Source organism: Pelmatolapia mariae, linkage group LG16_19, assembly GCF_036321145.2.
Source record: "Pelmatolapia mariae isolate MD_Pm_ZW linkage group LG16_19, Pm_UMD_F_2, whole genome shotgun sequence".
In the NCBI taxonomy this organism is placed as follows: domain Eukaryota; kingdom Metazoa; phylum Chordata; class Actinopteri; order Cichliformes; family Cichlidae; genus Pelmatolapia; species Pelmatolapia mariae.
In genome coordinates, this window is record NC_086241.1 from 14,514,323 (window position 1) to 14,532,718 (window position 18,396).

At 44.0% G+C, this 18,396-nt stretch overlaps 1 protein-coding gene across 2 annotated transcripts in view; it reads left to right on the top strand.

Annotated features, from left to right (window-relative positions):
* The window catches only part of myo10l3 (myosin X, like 3), a 55,306-nt gene that overhangs the window by 26,858 nt on the left and 10,052 nt on the right, over positions 1-18,396 (top strand). For both annotated transcript variants that reach the window (XM_063496985.1, XM_063496984.1), the window contains 14 exons: positions 638-756; positions 3,713-3,859; positions 4,883-4,983; positions 5,311-5,377; positions 5,955-6,047; positions 7,835-7,903; positions 9,360-9,442; positions 9,536-9,644; positions 10,464-10,544; positions 12,314-12,438; positions 12,572-12,686; positions 15,406-15,512; positions 17,116-17,553; positions 18,284-18,314. In XM_063496985.1, the coding sequence (XP_063353055.1) occupies positions 638-756; positions 3,713-3,859; positions 4,883-4,983; positions 5,311-5,377; positions 5,955-6,047; positions 7,835-7,903; positions 9,360-9,442; positions 9,536-9,644; positions 10,464-10,544; positions 12,314-12,438; positions 12,572-12,686; positions 15,406-15,512; positions 17,116-17,553; positions 18,284-18,314 (1,685 nt within the window). The remainder of the gene's footprint in view (positions 1-637; positions 757-3,712; positions 3,860-4,882; positions 4,984-5,310; positions 5,378-5,954; positions 6,048-7,834; positions 7,904-9,359; positions 9,443-9,535; positions 9,645-10,463; positions 10,545-12,313; positions 12,439-12,571; positions 12,687-15,405; positions 15,513-17,115; positions 17,554-18,283; positions 18,315-18,396) is intronic.

An 18,396-nucleotide genomic window follows, 5' to 3' on the forward strand; every position in this document is an offset into this window, starting at 1 on the left:
AAATGCAAACACAGGAAATTTTTCAAACAGAGAAATTTTTCAAACAGAGGAAGATACAGTACGATGTGTATGAACTGCGTGTTATACTTGGATTTGTTTATTTATTTGCTGCTTCTTTTCTTTTGCTGATTCCTTTATTAGACTTTAGTCAAAGGGAAATTCTTGTATGAAAAAAATGATCCAAGCAGTGGGTTTAGTGCTGGAAAAAATACACAAACTATGCAGGCTTTATCAAGCAGTTAAAAAAAATTCCAAAATAAACTCAGTCCAATTGTTTCTGGTGAAATTTCTGAAGTAGAGAACTGGGTTATCAGCGATTTTGGACCGCTCTGCAGTATTCCTCACGGCCCTGAGTTTGACTGACATTGTACCAGCAGACAGAGCGCCAAGCAGGCTGTAACATGAGCTTCAGGCTCCTTTGTTTGCTGTGTCCGACCTCTTTTCCAAAGAACCTGTGAACTACGGTGACTGCCAACACTACAGACTAGCCTGCAGAGTAGAGTTTCCTGCAGATGGTATAGGATTGCTGTGCATATGCCACATCTGTTGTTTAACATGAATAGGAGTCACCTGAACTGTTTGCGTAAGTGATAGATACCCTGAAGTGTACATCTGTGTGTGCTTGTGTTTGTTTCAGTGGTGAGTAACGTCAGCGAGCTGCTCGGCCTCGACTCCTTCCAGTTGTCAGAGGTGTTGACCCAGCGCTCCATGATCCTCAGAGGAGAGGAGATCTGCTCCCCCCTCACCGTGGAGCAGGTAACAACACATCCAGCCCAATTTCCCCCTCTGTTGCTCATTACATGAATCACACAGTTAACACGGAAACAGAAAAGAAGCACTTGAACCTCACTTCCCAGATTTCAGAATTTTAAGCTCAGGCACCCTGCTCTGTCAAGAATCTTAATCATGCAGTGGATCCATATTTGTCCTCACCCCTCTCCTTCTCCTGTCCTGGTGACACACTCACACACACAATTTTCTGTGACACGCTCCACCACATGCCTTTCCAGATCCCCTTGCGTGACTCCCAGCCATTTCCTGCTTTTTGTCTGCCAGATTTCAGGCACAATAAAGCCATCGTGATAGTGATCTGAGTCAAAAGCACAATAGAACCAATGACTGGGGGTGAAGTAAGAGTCTTCTCCTCTGGAGGCAGTGCAGCCAGGCACTGAGACGCTGGCATAAAAATCCACTTGTGTCTCCCTCAGCTTCAAATGTCTGCGCTGACATCTGTAATACTGTAAACATTGCACAAGTTTTCATCTGCATGTGTTGTGCTTTTCACCATATGCCACAAGAACACACATGCCACAATCCCTTCTCGGCTCGGCTCAACCCGTCGGCCCACTCACGCTCATAAATGTCAGCGAATATGCAGGGAGGACCTTTATTATTATCACCGGGACACGAAAGCTACAAGAAAGCTTTTCATCAGCAGACAAAGAGTCTTGTGCTGTCACCCTGCTGCTGCTTGTTCTGCCTGGCCTTTGAAGCAACTCGCCTCTTAATAGAGTTCATTATTCCAGACCTAGAGTCGGCAAGAAAGACCTCTTCTCACAACAGCCAGGGGTCACTCCCCCTCACAACTTCCAGCAGTAGACCCCCCCCCCCCCCCCCCCCCCCCCCATACCCTCCCCACCCCTTGTCCTGGACAAGCAGCCATTCTTCTCACCCCCGTGACGGAGATCCTGGAGCCAGCAGCGCTCTGTTCGCTCCCAGTAGTCGTACAAGGTGACCGGGCGTGATGGATTACTGAAAAGCCCAGGAGCATTGTGGCTCTGAATAAAGTACACACGGCCGCACTCCTGTTTTGTTTTTAAATCAAGCACAATACCTGTCGAGGAAGTGTAGCTGGCAAGCTCAGGCTTTGTATATTCATACACAGGCTGTAAAGCTCCCTCAGTGGCAGCTGGAGAAAATTACCCTGGACTCAAATGTGGATGGGAAGTAGATTTTCATTGTTGTTCACATTGTAGCATCTGTCCTGCGAACCACTGAGAAGTAACGTGTCAAGTTATTAATTATGTTCTTTTCATGTTCTTCTGTGAAACTGCGTGTACTTAAAAAGCCCACAGGATGTCTCATCAGTTTTAGTTTGAGTAATGATTTGGACAGTTTCATTTTTAGTTTTTACTTGTGAATTTATGCCAAGCTCAAGGCCTGTAGGCCAGAACCAGGCTGCTGAAGGATCCAGCAGACTGGATCCAGAGTGTAAAAATTGCAGAGGAGCAGGGTGTAATTTTGAAACTTTTCACTATATTTTAGAAGGAAGCATTGTGTTTACGTTAGGAATGAATCCTTCATGAGAGGCTTTGTCCGAACTGCTAATTTCATCCTGAGCCTGAGGGCTGACTCATCGGTTTCACAGCCTTACTAATGACAAAGACATTACACCGAAGTAAGATGCAAAGGCCAATGAGTCCTGTGGATGTGTTCTTGTGAACTGGGATAGTTTCCTCGAAATGACAGCACGCTGGCTTAATGTGGAAACACTGAGACATTCTTATTTTTCTTAGGACATCTGAGACTGTTCGTCATCTGTTTTGTAAATGGATGGTTCATTTAACTTGAAGGTTTTTAGAATGTACTTCTTTGTCATTTTCAGGGGTCTGGCCAACAAGTCCGGCCTGTATGTGCTGTATGTGGCCCATGAATGCACAAAGCTTGACACCAAGAGTTTAGCACATGGCCTCCGTCAGGCCTCTTACTGAAGTAAAAGTGCCAACAATTCAGAAAAAAGCTAAATACATTTAAACTGTATCAGTAATTATAGAGCAGTTTTCTGCTCTATCTGAGCACTCAAAGCACTTTCAACTACAAATCTCATTCAGCTATTCACACACACACTCATACAAGCACTTTTTATGTAACGCTCATGCTCCAGTGGATGCATCAGGGGCACCTTAGAGTTCAGTATCTTGCCCAAGGATGCTGCAACATGTGGGCTGTGGGAGCTTCCAGTTAACAAATGACCCGCTTTACCTCCTGAGGGATAGCTGTGAAGATCTAATGTCAGAGAAATGGACCTGAAGTCAGAAAAAAGGGCACATGTTCATTCTTTCTATGTAAAATCTTACTTTTATTAAACAATAGATGTCAGATAAGCTTTGTACCGGAAACAAAACATCAGCTCTTTCTGAAATTTAGTGGAATGGAAATATAAACTACTAAGCAGCTGAAATAAATCTCCAAGTGAACTTGGATGCCTGCCACCATGAGCCTCTTTCTGCCAGGTGGGCTTTGGGATTTTTCTGTAGGTGTCATTTCCTTTAAAAGAAAAATACTTAAAAAAAAAAAAACCTTTACACTTTATTCCAGTTTGCCGTTGTTTTCACTGGATTTTTCTAATGTTACAGTGCAGTGCGTCACTCTGAAGATATTTAGGCGATAAAAAACACTGACTGTTGTGAAAACAGACGTCTTCTCAACTGCAGACAGACGCTGACATAACACACCTTTGTCTTCAAGCCACTATTTGTTTTATGGAACTGAGGCCTCACACACGCTATCATTCAAGCAGTCCAAACATATCTTTTGTTTTTAACTTCTTTAACCGCCACCTGATAGAACCGATGAAATGTTTACTGTGTGGTCATAAATGCTGTGTTTAGGGTACAGTTCGCAAAGTTTCCTTTTTTCCCCCCCTCCTTTTTATTTATGCCTAACGTGGTTTGCATGGTACTCCCTCCATCTCTTTTTCCCTGATCTGTAGGCCGTGGACTCGCGGGACTCGGTGGCCATGGCGCTTTATTCCCAGTGTTTCTCCTGGATCATAATGAGGATCAATCAGAAGATCAAAGGGAAAGACAACTTCAAGTCCATTGGCATCTTGGACATCTTTGGCTTCGAGAACTTTGAGGTGAAAGCCCCAAAAGAATCAAATCCTGGTTTAAATCTCCAGATAACTTATCTTCTCTGGTGCATTTTTACTGTAAGAATACCAACACAATGACTATTCTACCGAAGCATTTTGCTACATTTTGTATTTCTTCCTTATCTGTGCTCTTTTTAGTCACGTGCATTTGACAAACATGAGTCATATCTGCAGTAGTAGCACACACTTGCACACACACACTGAGAGTATTACACCTTTTTTAATACTGATAACGAGACCTGCAACATTAGAGTTTTAACAATTTCCTAGAACAACAATATGTCAAGGAAATATCCCCCACACCATTACACCACCACCACCAGCCTGAAGCAAGCTGATACAAGGCAGGATGGAGCTATGCTTTCACGTTGTTTATGCCAAATTTTGATCTTACCATCTGAATGTCATGGTAGAAATCAAGACTCATCAGACCAGGCAACATTTTTCTAATCTTGTGTCCAAATTTGTTGAGCACACACAAACTGTAGCCTCAGTTTCCTGTTCTTAACTAACAGGAGTGACTCAGAGTGAAGTCTTCTGCTGCTGTTTGACTTGTTTTGCGTTCAGAGATACTCTAACCCTGCTTTAGTTGCTTTACTATCAGCTTGAAGCAGTTCGGCCATTCTCTTCTGAGAGTACTACCACTCACTGAATATTTTCTCTTTTTCCGACCATTCTCTGTAAACCCTAGAGATGGTTGTGTGGGAAAATCCCAGTAGATCAGCAGTTTCTGAAATACTTAGACAAGCCCGTCTGACACTATAAAACCATACCACTTTTGAAGTCACTTAAATCACCTTCAAGTGAATCGTTTGACCTTCAGGAGGTCATCCTGACCATGTCTACATGCTTAAATGCACTGAGTAACTGTCATGTGATTGGCTCATTAGAAACATGCGCTAATAAGCAGTTGAACAAATTAACTAAATAAGGTGGCCGGTGAGTGTGTGCTTTTATTTGTTTTAAATCTTGGAGAGTATACTGAAAGCATGTTCTTCCATTGTGTAGGTGAACCGGTTTGAACAATTCAATATCAACTACGCAAACGAGAAACTCCAAGAGTACTTCAATAAGCACATCTTCTCCCTGGAGCAGCTGGAGTACAACAGGTCAGAAACCTTTACATATGTAAACAATGTATTCACACAGCTTAACATCATACATGGATGCATACAGTGGAAAAAGCAGACAGCGCAGACACACATGGGGATGGGGGTTGAGCCTCTTCATGATCATACAGGCAAACTGCCAGACGTTTGGAAATGCCTCACTTTCTCCCGCAGCCAGTTGTTTTCTGGTACAATAGGCCAGCAGCCTGGACATGGCTCATTTCATCACATGCTCACACTGGATAATGCTGCCATTGTGTCTTCCTGGTTGTTGATGTTTATGTATACACATGGTGTGTCTGTCTGTGTGGGTGTTTGTCTTCACAGGGAGGGGATCCAGTGGGAAGCCATAGACTGGATGGATAACGCTGAGTGTCTGGATCTCATAGAAAAGGTAACAGACAGTCAGACCCTGACTGAGCAAAGTCATCACCAGGACAGACCGCTAACCACCAGCCAGAGCGGGGCTGACCCAGACGCCACGCTGTGCTTACACTGACTCCCATCTCGCAGTCTATCATTATATAGTCTCATTTTGCATGTTGTTTGCACAGTAATGTACACTAGTCAGTGGTTAGAGGTATGGTTAGAGTAAGGCATGAATTTGTGTTATTTTACCACCATACTTATAATGACGTTAAAACTGAGCCTCTACATAAGTGTTTGAAAGATTTCTGGTTTAAAATCACAAACTTGGCAAGTTTGGAGGAAACACTACACTGCAACCACTTTATCCCTACATATCTGTCTGATTTTAGTTCATTATAAGACATGAAACTGCTCTGCTGAGTGCAGTGCCTCCTCTCTCTTTCTCAATTAAAAAAAGCGTATTGAATGAATAACATTGCTGTTTCCTGTATGTATTGTTATAGCTGCCAGATGTGCCCCATTGGGATTAGAACTAGTTCCATCATGACTTTGGTGCGTTTCAAACTCTTTGCTCTCTCTCTTTCTGTCTGTCTCCCCTTTAGAAACTGGGCATGTTGGCTCTTATCAATGAGGAGAGTCGCTTCCCCAAAGGCACCGACTACACCCTTCTGGAGAAACTACACAGTCGACACGCAGTGAGTCCACACGCACACGTGAAAACCTACATGGCTCCTTTACACATGCAGCAGCACACTCTATCCCTCCCCGACAGACAGCAAAGCCATAAAAATGACCCATATCCGTGCACCAAAGCTTCTTAACCCCAGCTGGGGAAATGCCTTCACCGCCCACCAGCTCAGACAGCCTCAAAGAGTTAAACCTCTGTCCTGGCTGATGAATCGCCTGTTGCATTGAATGTCTGTGCAGCACTCGTACACACCCCCGGGCGCTCCGGCACATGAACACAATAATACTGAAATGTGATCAGCCATTCTCTGGGTCTGACCAGCATTGTGTGCAGGAGAAAAGAGTTTTCTATGGCTGACGGAAAAAACAAGAACGATACAGAGCGAGACTTAAGAACCGCATGACCTCGCCCTGAGGTGTTTGCTTGGGTGCGGATCCGTGTGTTACGTTTTAAGGTCGCGATCAGAGCAGAAGATGTTTGTATCACATCATGTAAGGAAGTTGCAAACAGCGTAAATGAATCAACACATGTAAACGTGTACGTTATATTTTTTGATAAATTTGTTTATTAATTAGTTTGTAAACTCGGGTTCTAGTATCTTCAGCACAATAGATAGAAACTCATTATATACAGTACTGTGAAAAGTCTCGTGACCTACCCTTCATTTCTTTGTATTTTGCTTCGATGCACCCAGACTTTCGTGTAGTTTTTTTAAGTGGTCTTGAGCAATAGTTCTCCAGGCTTTCTGAAGGTCATTCGAAGTTTTCTTTGGACACTGGCTGCTTTTTACTCATTTTCAGTCCAAACTGACCTATGAATCATTAAAGCAAAAAACAAAACAAAAAACTACCTAACTCGAGGGAAGAAAAAGTGTTGTGTCTACACATAACAGACAGCTAGCAAGGAAGCAATTAAAAAAACTGTACCACAACTGTCATAAAAAGCACGTGTTTCCAATTCTTAATTCGAAGGTACAACAAATTGACAACAAATAATACAGTTTGAGAGGCTCGTGCCCAAAAATAGAATTTTGGGATCAACAAAGAGCTGTTAGCCGCTTGGCTAACAGCTCTTTGTTGCCTTAAAATACTGTTAGCACAAGATATGCTAGTAGCTAATGGTGGAGGACCTAGAAAAAAATTACTACCAACAGCAGATATCATTAAGAAAAATAATTAAGAAATAGCAAAAAATGACCTGAGAGATTCATCTGTTAATTCCGTTTATCCACCGACTATTCGCTGAAGCCTCTTCGGCAATGGTTTCAATGGAAGGTGGTATTTTTATTTTTTTTTAACCACTGTTCTGGTAGGGCAATTTTACAATGGCTTTTTAAATGACTATAACTCTGTTACCATTTGTGCTAGAGACATAATTCAGTGGTTTATAGAAGAAGAGAATACAAGCTTTTATGGGGATATTTGGTGTATCACAGTAACACAAAGCATTCACAAAGTACTGTAGTCTGAACACAGATGTAAAACTCAGCTGTTACCATGTGCACTCCACATTACCCTAACTGTTCAACAGTCACATTAATCACATTAATGAAAATTAGGTGCTTTTGTGAACTCTGCCTTAAAGGATTAAACTGTAACTGTGTAACTGCTATTCATAAACTAGACCTTGTATTAATTTTATGTTTTATTTTCTTTCATGTGCTTTAACTTGTCACATTGCAATGGCATTTTATTGTCTCTGTGGATCCCGCGCACAGTGTCTTCTACTTAATCTCTTTATAACTACATGAGTGGATGTCATGATCATTTCTGTATCTTTGTCCTTTCTCGCCAGACAAACCCGTACTATGTCAAACCAAGAGTAACTGATCACCAGTTTGGCATCAAGCACTACGCTGGAGAGGTATTTAACAACATTTACACATACATACATACATACACACATGACACACGCTTCTTTTGCTCCCCGAATTATTAGTTTCGGGGAAGTGAGGTAGCTGTTGGACGGACAGTGGGATCGTCCTGGCCAAAATCTGCTGCAGGATGTTGATGCCTGACGCCTCCTCCGCCGTCTTTTTCCCTGAGTCAGGAGAAACTGCTTTATGATCGTCTTCTCCTCCCTTTGCTTTGCGAGATGAGGGAGGTCACTCCTGATGTGAGTGTAGGAAAGGCCAAAAAGACACCAGGGCAGGGGAACAATTGCAGTGATTGAGTGGGACAGTGGATGTAATGTGGAGCAAGAGTAGAAAGATTCGCTTTCATATAAAGAATGGCTTTATGAAGCCTGCCTCGGACAAGGTCTCCTTAGTGCAAGTGGGGTGGCTCAGTCACAAGCCTGGCAAGGATGGCTATGGTAATGACCTGGTCCAGAGAATACAGGCGCTGCCAGGGCAGCCAGTTGTTCTCTCTCTAGACAGTATACTCGCCTCTCTGAAAGCCCTGTTTGTTATTTGAAATGTTGCTGAGTTTTCAGGAGGAAATCGTAGCATCTTCCCACAGATTAGATTATCTGCTCGGTGCCAGAGAAAGACAGATAATTTGAAAAACAGACGAGAAGTTGTCCAAGAAAACTTACTGTCTGATATTTAAGCTTTAAGTGTTTATTGATAGTCCAAATGCAGTGTTGGATATAAGTAAACTGTATTCAGTTTGTTACTGTATGCAAACGTATTGCATTAAACTGTAATTCCTCCAGACAAACCTAATTTGCTTTAGAATCATGAGACCACCCCTGGTTTACTGTCTGAGTTAACGAACCTGAAATTGAGTGACGCAGAGAGCGTCCTATATGAGATTATTCCATTAAAGCTGCACTGGAGTGTAATTAGTGTGTCTGCAACAAACATAAACTCTGATGTATCCCTGTGGATCAGGGTGAGCTTAGGAATGCCACGGAGCTGAACGGGACACAACAGGTGACGCCCTCGACTGAGCTCGACGAGTCACCCCCACCGCCACCTGCTCCCTTATCTTTATTTACATCAAGCCTCAAACGCATATTCATAGTCGCTGTAAATCACTTGTGTCGCATTCGTGAGCGTAGGACATGCAGTGCAAAAGTGTACTTTGATTTTTAACGTTAGTGAGAACGAATTTGCAAATGCACATACTGACATACTGACAAATCCGGGGGGGGGGGGGGGGGGGGGGGGGGGGGGGGGTCCTCAAACTTTGTTTGTTTTTTTCGATCATGCATATCTAAATACCTTTGGCTAATGCAGCAAAGTCATAACTTGTTCCCATCCACAGTGCGTTTGAACAGCTGTATTCATCTTATTTCTTTGTATCCTAACTCCTATGTCTCCTATGCTGTTCCTCAATCTAAACACGCTCAGTCTTTTTGGTTTTCATTTCCTCAGGTGCTCTACGATGTGCGTGGAATCCTGGAGAAGAACCGAGACACCTTCAGAGATGACATCTTGTTCATTCTCAAAGACAGCAGGTGAGTAGGGCACGCTCTTTTCCTTTTTATTCTGAATGCACACCTATGCGATTGAGCTCATGCGTCTACATTCACGTGCACTCGTCTGTGCAGGCTTGACTTCATCTACGACCTCTTTGAGCGTGTTGGCAGCAGAAGTGGAGATGAGACCCTAAAGATGGGCACGGCCCGACGCAAGCCCACCGTCAGCTCGCAGTTCAGGGTGAGACTGAAGCTCCTCAGACCTAAATATCTCTCTCAGTTCTACGCACATGACACCGTGATTGCTACACTAACAATGAGCCAGTTGTCTCCCAAATACTGCTGTGTGTGGTGATCACTTAACCCTTAACACTACACTTTTTATATTGGCATGGTGAGTGCAAGTGCAGCGGCGTAAATGCAGAACAGAGGGTTGAAATACTGGAGACACAGATGGGGAGGAGAATGCCGTATGTGTACTTGATCTGCAGTGGATGATGGGTGATGGGCTGTGTGAAATATGTTGTTGTGAGCTGGGCTGCGGGTGGAGGAGGGGGTGGAGTGGAGGACTTAGCTTAGCATGCTCTAACTGTAGTGTGGAGGGAAGGAGCGGAGAAGGATTTGGCAGGCTGCCCTGGCCTACAGTTCCCAAAGCCAGGGGATTAGGGTTGATGGCTGGGCAGAGAGGGGCCAACCAGGGGCCAATCACACTCAGCTCTGCCAGGCCAGGCCTTACTGGAGACAGTCTGTCTGAGGCAGGAAGGAAAATGAACCTACAGGAGTCTGTGAGGTTCAGGGGTCCTCGGAGTGTGGCTTTGTATATATACATTTGTATCTCTTATGATAAATGTGGGCTAAGTAATCTTGCAAGAGTTGAGAAGTACCAAAGAACATTTACTCAGTACTTTTACTTATTTTTATACCAACACTGCGTACACCAATACCTTAATAACAACCCACTTATACTTAGCAGACAAAGTACAGAACAGTGTTTATATTTTTCGGCAGACTTAAAAAAACAAACAAGCAGTAATATGCTCTTGTGCTTGATGCTTTTCAGGACTCTCTCCATTCCCTGATGGCCACACTAAGTGCCTCCAACCCCTTTTTTGTACGCTGCATCAAACCTAACATGGACAAGGTAAGTCATGTCATTTTTATTCATCGCATAAAAAAGAAAAAAAAAAGTTCCTCTCAAGGTCAGCGCCTGTGGAGGCAAACCTCCTCGGTGTTATTCACTGCTTGGGGTTAATATTTAGTCTTGTTGTGTTTATGTTCTTATGCCTCCCACATCGCGATCGCACTTTGCCTCAAAGTCATTTAAATGATCCGCATTGAAAAGTTATTTCTCTTTTTTTCCAAGTACAAGCGTTCATAAGTAACACACGTTGGTGCAAAGGCTCTCATTGTACTTCCTCAAATAAAAGGGCTGTGTACCAGCACATTCCTACCACTTTAGCCTCTTTGCCAGAGGTCAGAGGTCAGTACTGGCCACTCCAGCTGCAGCAGCTTGGCTAATGCTCCGCTGATCTGGCTGCACCAGTGGAATGCCAAGATAAGGCCACATAACTGTATTTGCGGTCCAGCTAGCGGGGTATTTATTTACTAGTCCTGTGCTCCCCTACTGCTCTTTACCACAGAACTGCAAGCTGCTTCTTAATCTGTGTTATCGTTTATTAGATAGTTGGAGTGTCAGTTATATCATGCTTCTTTATTTTCCTTGTGAATGACTGTGGTGTAATCCAGGGACATTCTCCTTCTTACTGTTATTATTGTACACAGAGCGGTGGTTGTCCTTCCTTCACTACTCTTTACCTCCCACTCCATATACGTCATTCCACAGCTTCTTGCTTGCTTGCTTGGATGGAAACTGCTCTGTTGTCTGTTTTTCCTCACCCATCTCCTTTTTTTTTCTGCCTTTCTGTCTCATGTGTCCCCTGCTCTCATTGGCTCTGTCTTGTATTCCTTTACCTAGCTTTGGTTGGTCAAGATGGAACAAGCCGGGCCTCTGCTAATCCTACAATATGACGGCATGGCATGCACAATCCTCTGACATGATTACATGCATGCAAATGCATCCAGACACGCGCACACCAAGAATGTATTTATGCGATTTCCATGCTCCTGCTTTTCTTAGGATAAATGTCACCTAGGCAAGGGTCAGCTTGTTTTTCATTCAAGCAAGTCAACATTTCGTACCTTTTTCAAGCCGCCTAAATCCTCCGTTAAAGAGCAGAGTTCAGAGCGCGGAGGGCTGCCCTTTCACGTGTGTGTTTGATTATGAGCACAAGCACATGCAAAGCGTGTCTGTGCCTTTGTAAGTATGCCTGTTTCCATGCGTAGTAGCATTAGCCTGTAATTAGATTGACACATCGAGGAATGCTGTGGTCGTGTGGGGCTTATCCAGCACTCTGTGCCCTCTGGGTGATAAATGGCCTTCGTGTGGAGAGCAGTGATCAGGCAGCTTGTGTAGAAGGGTGGCAGACATCACAGATCCTTTTTGATAAGTAGGCCGGAGGATTACTGGTAACACAGAACTGTGAACAATGCGGCTGATTATTCCTCAAAGAAAAGGCAACTCCGTCTGGTTATGTCTTGCTCAACACTGTTCGGGTTTCTCTCGCCGGTGGTGTGCGTTTTCCTTTTAGTAACCTGATTGTTAATGTAAAATGATAGTCCTCGCCATGGTAATTTACTTTTTAGTTCAAGTTTAACTCGACTCAGCAGTAAAACTGTTTGACTAGGTGTGCCTGCAGGTTTTAGCTGCAACACATTTTGCACTACCTACAATAAGGAAGGTTATATATAAAACACACAACAGGAAAAAAAATGGCATCAGTACTCTAAACACTGATGTCTTACTGTTATTATTTGACATGAAAAACATGTTTTGTTGTTTACCAAATACAGAAGGCCAACCAGTTTGATCCTGACGTTGTCCTGAACCAGCTGAGGTACTCCGGGATGCTGGAAACTGTAAAGATTCGCAGGGCTGGATTCCCTGTCCGGAGAACCTTTAAGGACTTCTACAGCAGGTTGGAAAAATATGTGCAAACAATAAAACTGAGATAATTGGCTAAATATTGTAGTCGAAAACTATTTTTAAAAAATCAGGAAAGAAGATCTGTGCTGTATGCTTTTTTTTTTCTTTTTCTTTTTTTTCTGCAGGTACAAGATGATCCTGACAAACAAAATCCGCTCAGAGGACGAGAAGGAGAGTTGCTTAGAGCTTCTCACACTGCACGACAAAGACAAGAAAGAGTGGCAGCTGGGGAAGACAAAGGTGCAGCACGCGTTCACACATGGACTCACTTATACACATGCCCAGACTTGTTTATGTCACTTAGCAGTACATGGCACTGACTTTAACTTATGTCCTGAGATCTTTCAGTAACCAGAATCACTAAGCTGACCCTGCCCCTACCAGTAATCTAAATTTTAATTGATATACCTAATATTATGCAGAAAGAATTTTAATGTTTTACCTTGTGAAGATGAGCTTTTTGTTACCAAAATAGGAGGTGAACCCCCACACCTTATCTGTGTGAACCGATCTCAGGCCCCACAGTGTATTAAATACAGTACAAATGCATGCACACAGACACAACTGGGCAGCCTGATGGATTATATAAACTGCCACTCTGTTTTTCTTTCACGAATGACTCTCCAGTACACTCCTCTGTCAGCTACATGCTCTGATAGCATGCTCAAAAAACAATAAATTGCCACTTTAAAAAAAAACCACGCAATTCCCTTAAGATGAAACAGTGCACTGAAAGGCTTCACTCAGTAATTATCTGGGAGCGAATCTTTCCCGAGAAGTCGAGCTGCTGTCTTTCCCGAGCTGTTAATGTGTACCACAGTTGCTGTGACTCATGTCACAAAGATTTTTCTGACCGGTTGTGGTCAATCTACAGCTCTCTTGTTGACAACCGCAGAGTTACTCGGCCGCTCCTAAAAACCCTGACACTGTTACTGTAACTGTAACCGAGGGGCTTACAGTAATCCTGAGGCAAACTTATTGTAGCTAGCAGAGCGTTAGCCTCGACACCGACTGAGCTGCTGATTTAATAAACTAAACTGCAAGCGTGTGATTTCGAGGCGGACGGCGCTGGTGAAATGTTGCAGCCAAGCAGAGCTTTGTAGAAAGTTACACATCATGCTTCATCTTAGAAAACTTATAACAGATATGATTGTTGGCAGCATAGCTTATCAATGGCTGTCCTTCCTTTTCTGCTCTCATTTTCCAACAATCATCAATCCCCCCCACCGCCACCGCCAACAGACTGCCCCTTTTTTCCATGCTATCACTGAATGATTAACCTTTAATGACTTTTTTTGAACTGGACAGTAAAACCTGTGTTAATACTCAGCATGAACGCGTCAGTACTGCGACAAGAAAGGATACAAATAAAGCAGTTTTGTGGAGTTCTTTCAAAATCGGCTAAATCCACATTCAACTTCCTGCTTTAAGTTGTGGTTCCTGCGTGGCTGTAAAAATCACTGAGACATTTCGGATTTGTTGGTTTCTTTTTGGACACTTTTGTTGTAATACCCAATTTGGCTGGCAGACTATGAATAGTGTCAGCTGCACACATGGCATGCTGTAATATACATCAAGACAGAAATAATTGATGTGAGCCACATGTTTGGTTCCTTTTGAATTGGTCCATAACCACTAATGTGCACATGCCAATCTATATTAAATTTCTCGCACATGCACACAGTATACATCCCCGAAGTCACCGTGCGGGTAAAGCTTCCCTTCTGTGATTAGCCCTTTGACCTCTGGCTGCCGCTGCTCACTTCTTTGCTCTGCAAAGCGTATCTACACATCGAAGGCGAAGGAAAAAAGGGCTAGTTTCTCTAAGCAAAACCCAAAAAGACATAGTGCGGCTGAGTATGTTTCATTTTGTGCATGGCAGGGCAATATTTTGGGGTTTAGGTTAATGTACTGTGGGCTGTGGGAAAGAGACTGAAACGGAGAAGGGGGCTACATTTCCTTTGGAGAAACAATCTGCGTGTAATTATGTATGTGCTGATTGTGTGCAGAGGAAGCGTGTACCCAGAATTAGGGGCTTTGGTGATGTTGCATGGATTGTGTATGTGTGTTTGTGAGCCATTTGTTTTACAGACGAGGGAAGGATGTGGATGAAGGGGAAGTTTCCTCCTCTCACAGACTTTATCGAGACAGGCAGGCAGGGTTGCAGCTGTGGGATCCTTTGATTAGCGCAACATCTGGGACACAAATACACATGCGAGCAAGGGTCTTCCCTTGATCACCCAGTTGAGCGACAGATACTGCCGTGTCTAAGCTGGCTGCTGTTCCCAGCCTCACAGCATATTCGTACAGTGAAAATCTGATTATGTTTCATGCAGGCATGTTCATTTAAGTCGAGTGTGACTTTCGAGCTGTCAAAAGTCATACAAAGACAAGGTTGCGAGAAAACTCCAGTAGTGAGGGAAGGGTTAACTAAACTCTTTCTCTTTCCTTCATATGAGCAAAGAGGGGTGTGGCTTTCTATCTGGACACCAGCCACCATCCCTCCCCCTCATCCTTTCATCACTCCTCTCTCCCTACCTCTCCCCTCCCTCTCTGTGCCTTTCTGCCTGTGCACGTCAGTCGAACTACCAACGCAGCGGTAGCAGCAGAAGGGAAATGCTCAGGAAGGACGCTTGAACACAATGAGGCTCTGCAGCAGCAGTAGCAGCAAGACTGCAGTCTCAGTGCCAGTTTTCCCTTCTGCTCTGTTCTGCAGACAGGGAGGGCAGCTAGCCTGCTAGCCTCAGCTGCACCACAGCTTCCTCTGCAGTGGGCACGGGGTTCTGCCAGCAGACAACAGGGGCCCTTTACATCTCTGTGGGCCCTCTTTTACAGCCTTACCAAGAGGAAGAGGAACTAACCCATCCCATTTTTTCCCCCTCTCTCCCTCAACCTCCTTCTCTGTGTCTCTTTGTGTCTGTGTCACTCCTTGTTGGCCGTGGCGCTGCTCTTCCCGCAGGTGTTCTTGAAGGAGGCCCTGGAGCAAAGGCTGGAGAAGGAGAGGGAAGAGGTGCGGCGCAGGGCTGGCATGGTGATCCGCGCCCACATCCTGAGCTATGTGGCAAGGTGAGTGGTGGAGTGTGGAGGTGGGGGGCAGATGGATGATTGAGTGGCAGAGACAGTTGTCAGTGTTTGTTTTGTAGTACAACCTGCGTGCATAGGAGCGCAGGGCAGGGGGGATTAAGTGCATTTGTGGAATCATTTGCACATTTGTTTACCTCTGTATGTGTGCCTGTGTGTGGATGTGTGTTAAGTGGGCTTAAACCTTGCTGACTTGGCGATGGCCAGCGATTACCACAGTGTTGAAATTGTAGATAGGAAGCCGTTTTCGGGCATGCAGAACCGTGTAGAAATATCTCACATGCACTGTATTAAAGTTTCTACCTTAGAAAGCCTTGTAGATTGGAAGGTAAACTCATAAACTGATGAAGTGAGACTGCAGAATAGCCCAAACAAAGTGTGAATTTTTCTGGTCACTTTAGTAATATCTTTGGATCTTTTTAAGTTTATTTCTTTAAGATGAACATTTATTTTAAAAGTCTGATGAAAGAAAAGATTCCTATCAAAGGGAGGACACATGGTTAAGAGTGCGCTGGCTTTCATTGAAATTACACAACATCCCGATGATTCCCTGCAATCTAATGAAGTATTAACCCACTTGTGCTGCTGTCCTGTAGCTTCAAAGATGAGGAATTGCTTGATTTCAACACCCTTTCAAGGAAAAAAAGGCCAAAACCGTCATTTTTCAAGTTATAAATGGCTATCCCTGAATTACTACATCTCTAATGATGTTCATGATAATTAGACTGCTCTGAAAAAGACAGTTTTCTGAGCATAACAGAGATGTCATTTATTCCTACACTATCAGAAGTGCACTTCTTCTTAAGCAAATCTATGTAAATCCGTCTTCAGCCTAAGCAACAAGTTCTTCGCCTGTCCACTCCGCCTGACTGGCAGAACATCCATCACCGTGGTGGTTTAAGAAGCTGCATTCGCAGACACCCAGGGGCATCTAGCCGTACTCCACCTGCGTGCTGCCATATACAGTATAACGTTACATACAGTCCTCTGAAAGGCTCCACTGGGAGACTATAATGGGACTGATGACAGCATTCAGGTTCTGGGTTTGCTTCCCTTAGAGACATTCATACTAAAGAAGGGCCTTGAAAAGTTCCCCAAATACACAAGTAAAGTCTTTGTATTATTACGTGTAACTTTATCTCCAGTCAGGGTCCATCCTGAGACCTGATAAAGGCCATGAAGCGATTACCGTGGAGGCTAGGTCGGGCTAAGGGTCAGAGAGTCGGAGCAGTGTGTGTGGTCCTGAGAAAGTCACGTGTATTTGTGCGTGTTTATATGTGTGTGTATTCAATGCATGTATTGTGTGTGGGTGATGGGGCTTAGTCAGAGGGCTAAACACAGCAGCCCACACCACCACAATGGAAGAGCACAAGCTCGTCAGACTCTAAACATTGCACAGTTCACAACTGGCTTTTTTACCAGTGTGTTTGTTTAAACAGAGAATAGCAGCGGGCGTTAGGAGGAGGCCATGCAGGGCTGTCCAACTTTACAAATATGTTTGTGGCGAGGCACAATGTTCCTCAGTGAAGCTGGATTAAATATGATTTTTATGCCGATTATGAATGTCAATTTTTGATTTCGTCCTCAGGAAACAGTATAAGAGGGCTCTGTCCAGCATCGTCACCATCCAGAAGAACTACCGCGCTCACTTTTGGAGACGCGTCTTTCTCCGCCTGCGCTTGGCTGCCATTGTCCTGCAGAAACATCACAGAGGCCAGCTGGCCCGAGCCCTGTATCGACAGCTCAAGGAGGAGAAGCAGAAGCGAGAGGAGGAGGAGAGGAGGAGGAGAGAAGAGGAAGAGGAGCGGAGGCGAGTAGAGGAGGAGAAGAAGAGGATGGAGGAGAGGAGGAAGCAGGAGGAAGAGGAGGAGGAGAGGAGGAAGAAGGAGGAGGAGGAGAAACAGAAGCTAGTCGAAGAGGAGCTGAAAAGGACGGCAGAGGAGGAGTTGATGAAGAAGGAGGAGCAAAGACTGATTAAGGAGAAAGAGGAAAAGCAGAAATTAGCAGAAAATGGAGAAAAGACAAGGTACAATGCCCTGTGTTTACCGCAGTCTGTGTATGGGTGTGGGTGTTGTGATGGCAGCTGGTGCTGGTGGTGCAGGTGACACCATCTTTTGGAGAATCGGCCACAAAGGCAGTTTTGAGCCCTTTAGCAGGCATTTATGTCTCTGCCGAAACTTTACAGATGTGCCATCACAATTAAGGTCGAGAGTTCAGATGGGTTTGGTTGGTTCACAAGTAGAGTGACCGTTGCGATTGGCTCTGGACTGACGCTTTTTTAAGCTCCGGCTTTTTCCCAGTGGTTGTGAAAAAGCAGGGTAAGGCTGTCATCGCGGGGTCAAGTGCAGGTTAACCTGTCAACATCTCATGCCGCCTACACCACGCTAAACAGGGAGAATTGAGAGGCAACATATAGTCACGAGCTACGCGGAGATTCTGATATTAAGCGATGTAGTACTCATGAGACTCACAAGAATAATGTGGCTCAGAAAGAGATGTGCAGATCTATGTATGCATTAACACACAAAACAGCGCCTGAAATAACAGCTTTAACTGTTACAGGAATAGAAAAATGCTAAGTTAACGTGTGACAGGACTAATTAAACCACAACAGTCACATCTGGAATGATCTCACGACAACATAATTTTGAATTCATTTTTGTGATTCGTCAGGAGTTTCCAGGAGTAGCCAAGTCATCTGTCAAGTCATTTTCTTTCTTCATTTCATGACTAACGTATTCATATTTTATTTTTAGGAACTCACTCATGAACGGCGCTTGTCAAAAGGTAATTTCAGTTTCTCTTCCAATGTCGAAAATAAAGAATGCCCATGAATGCATTCACATAAATAACACAATTCTGCATTTTC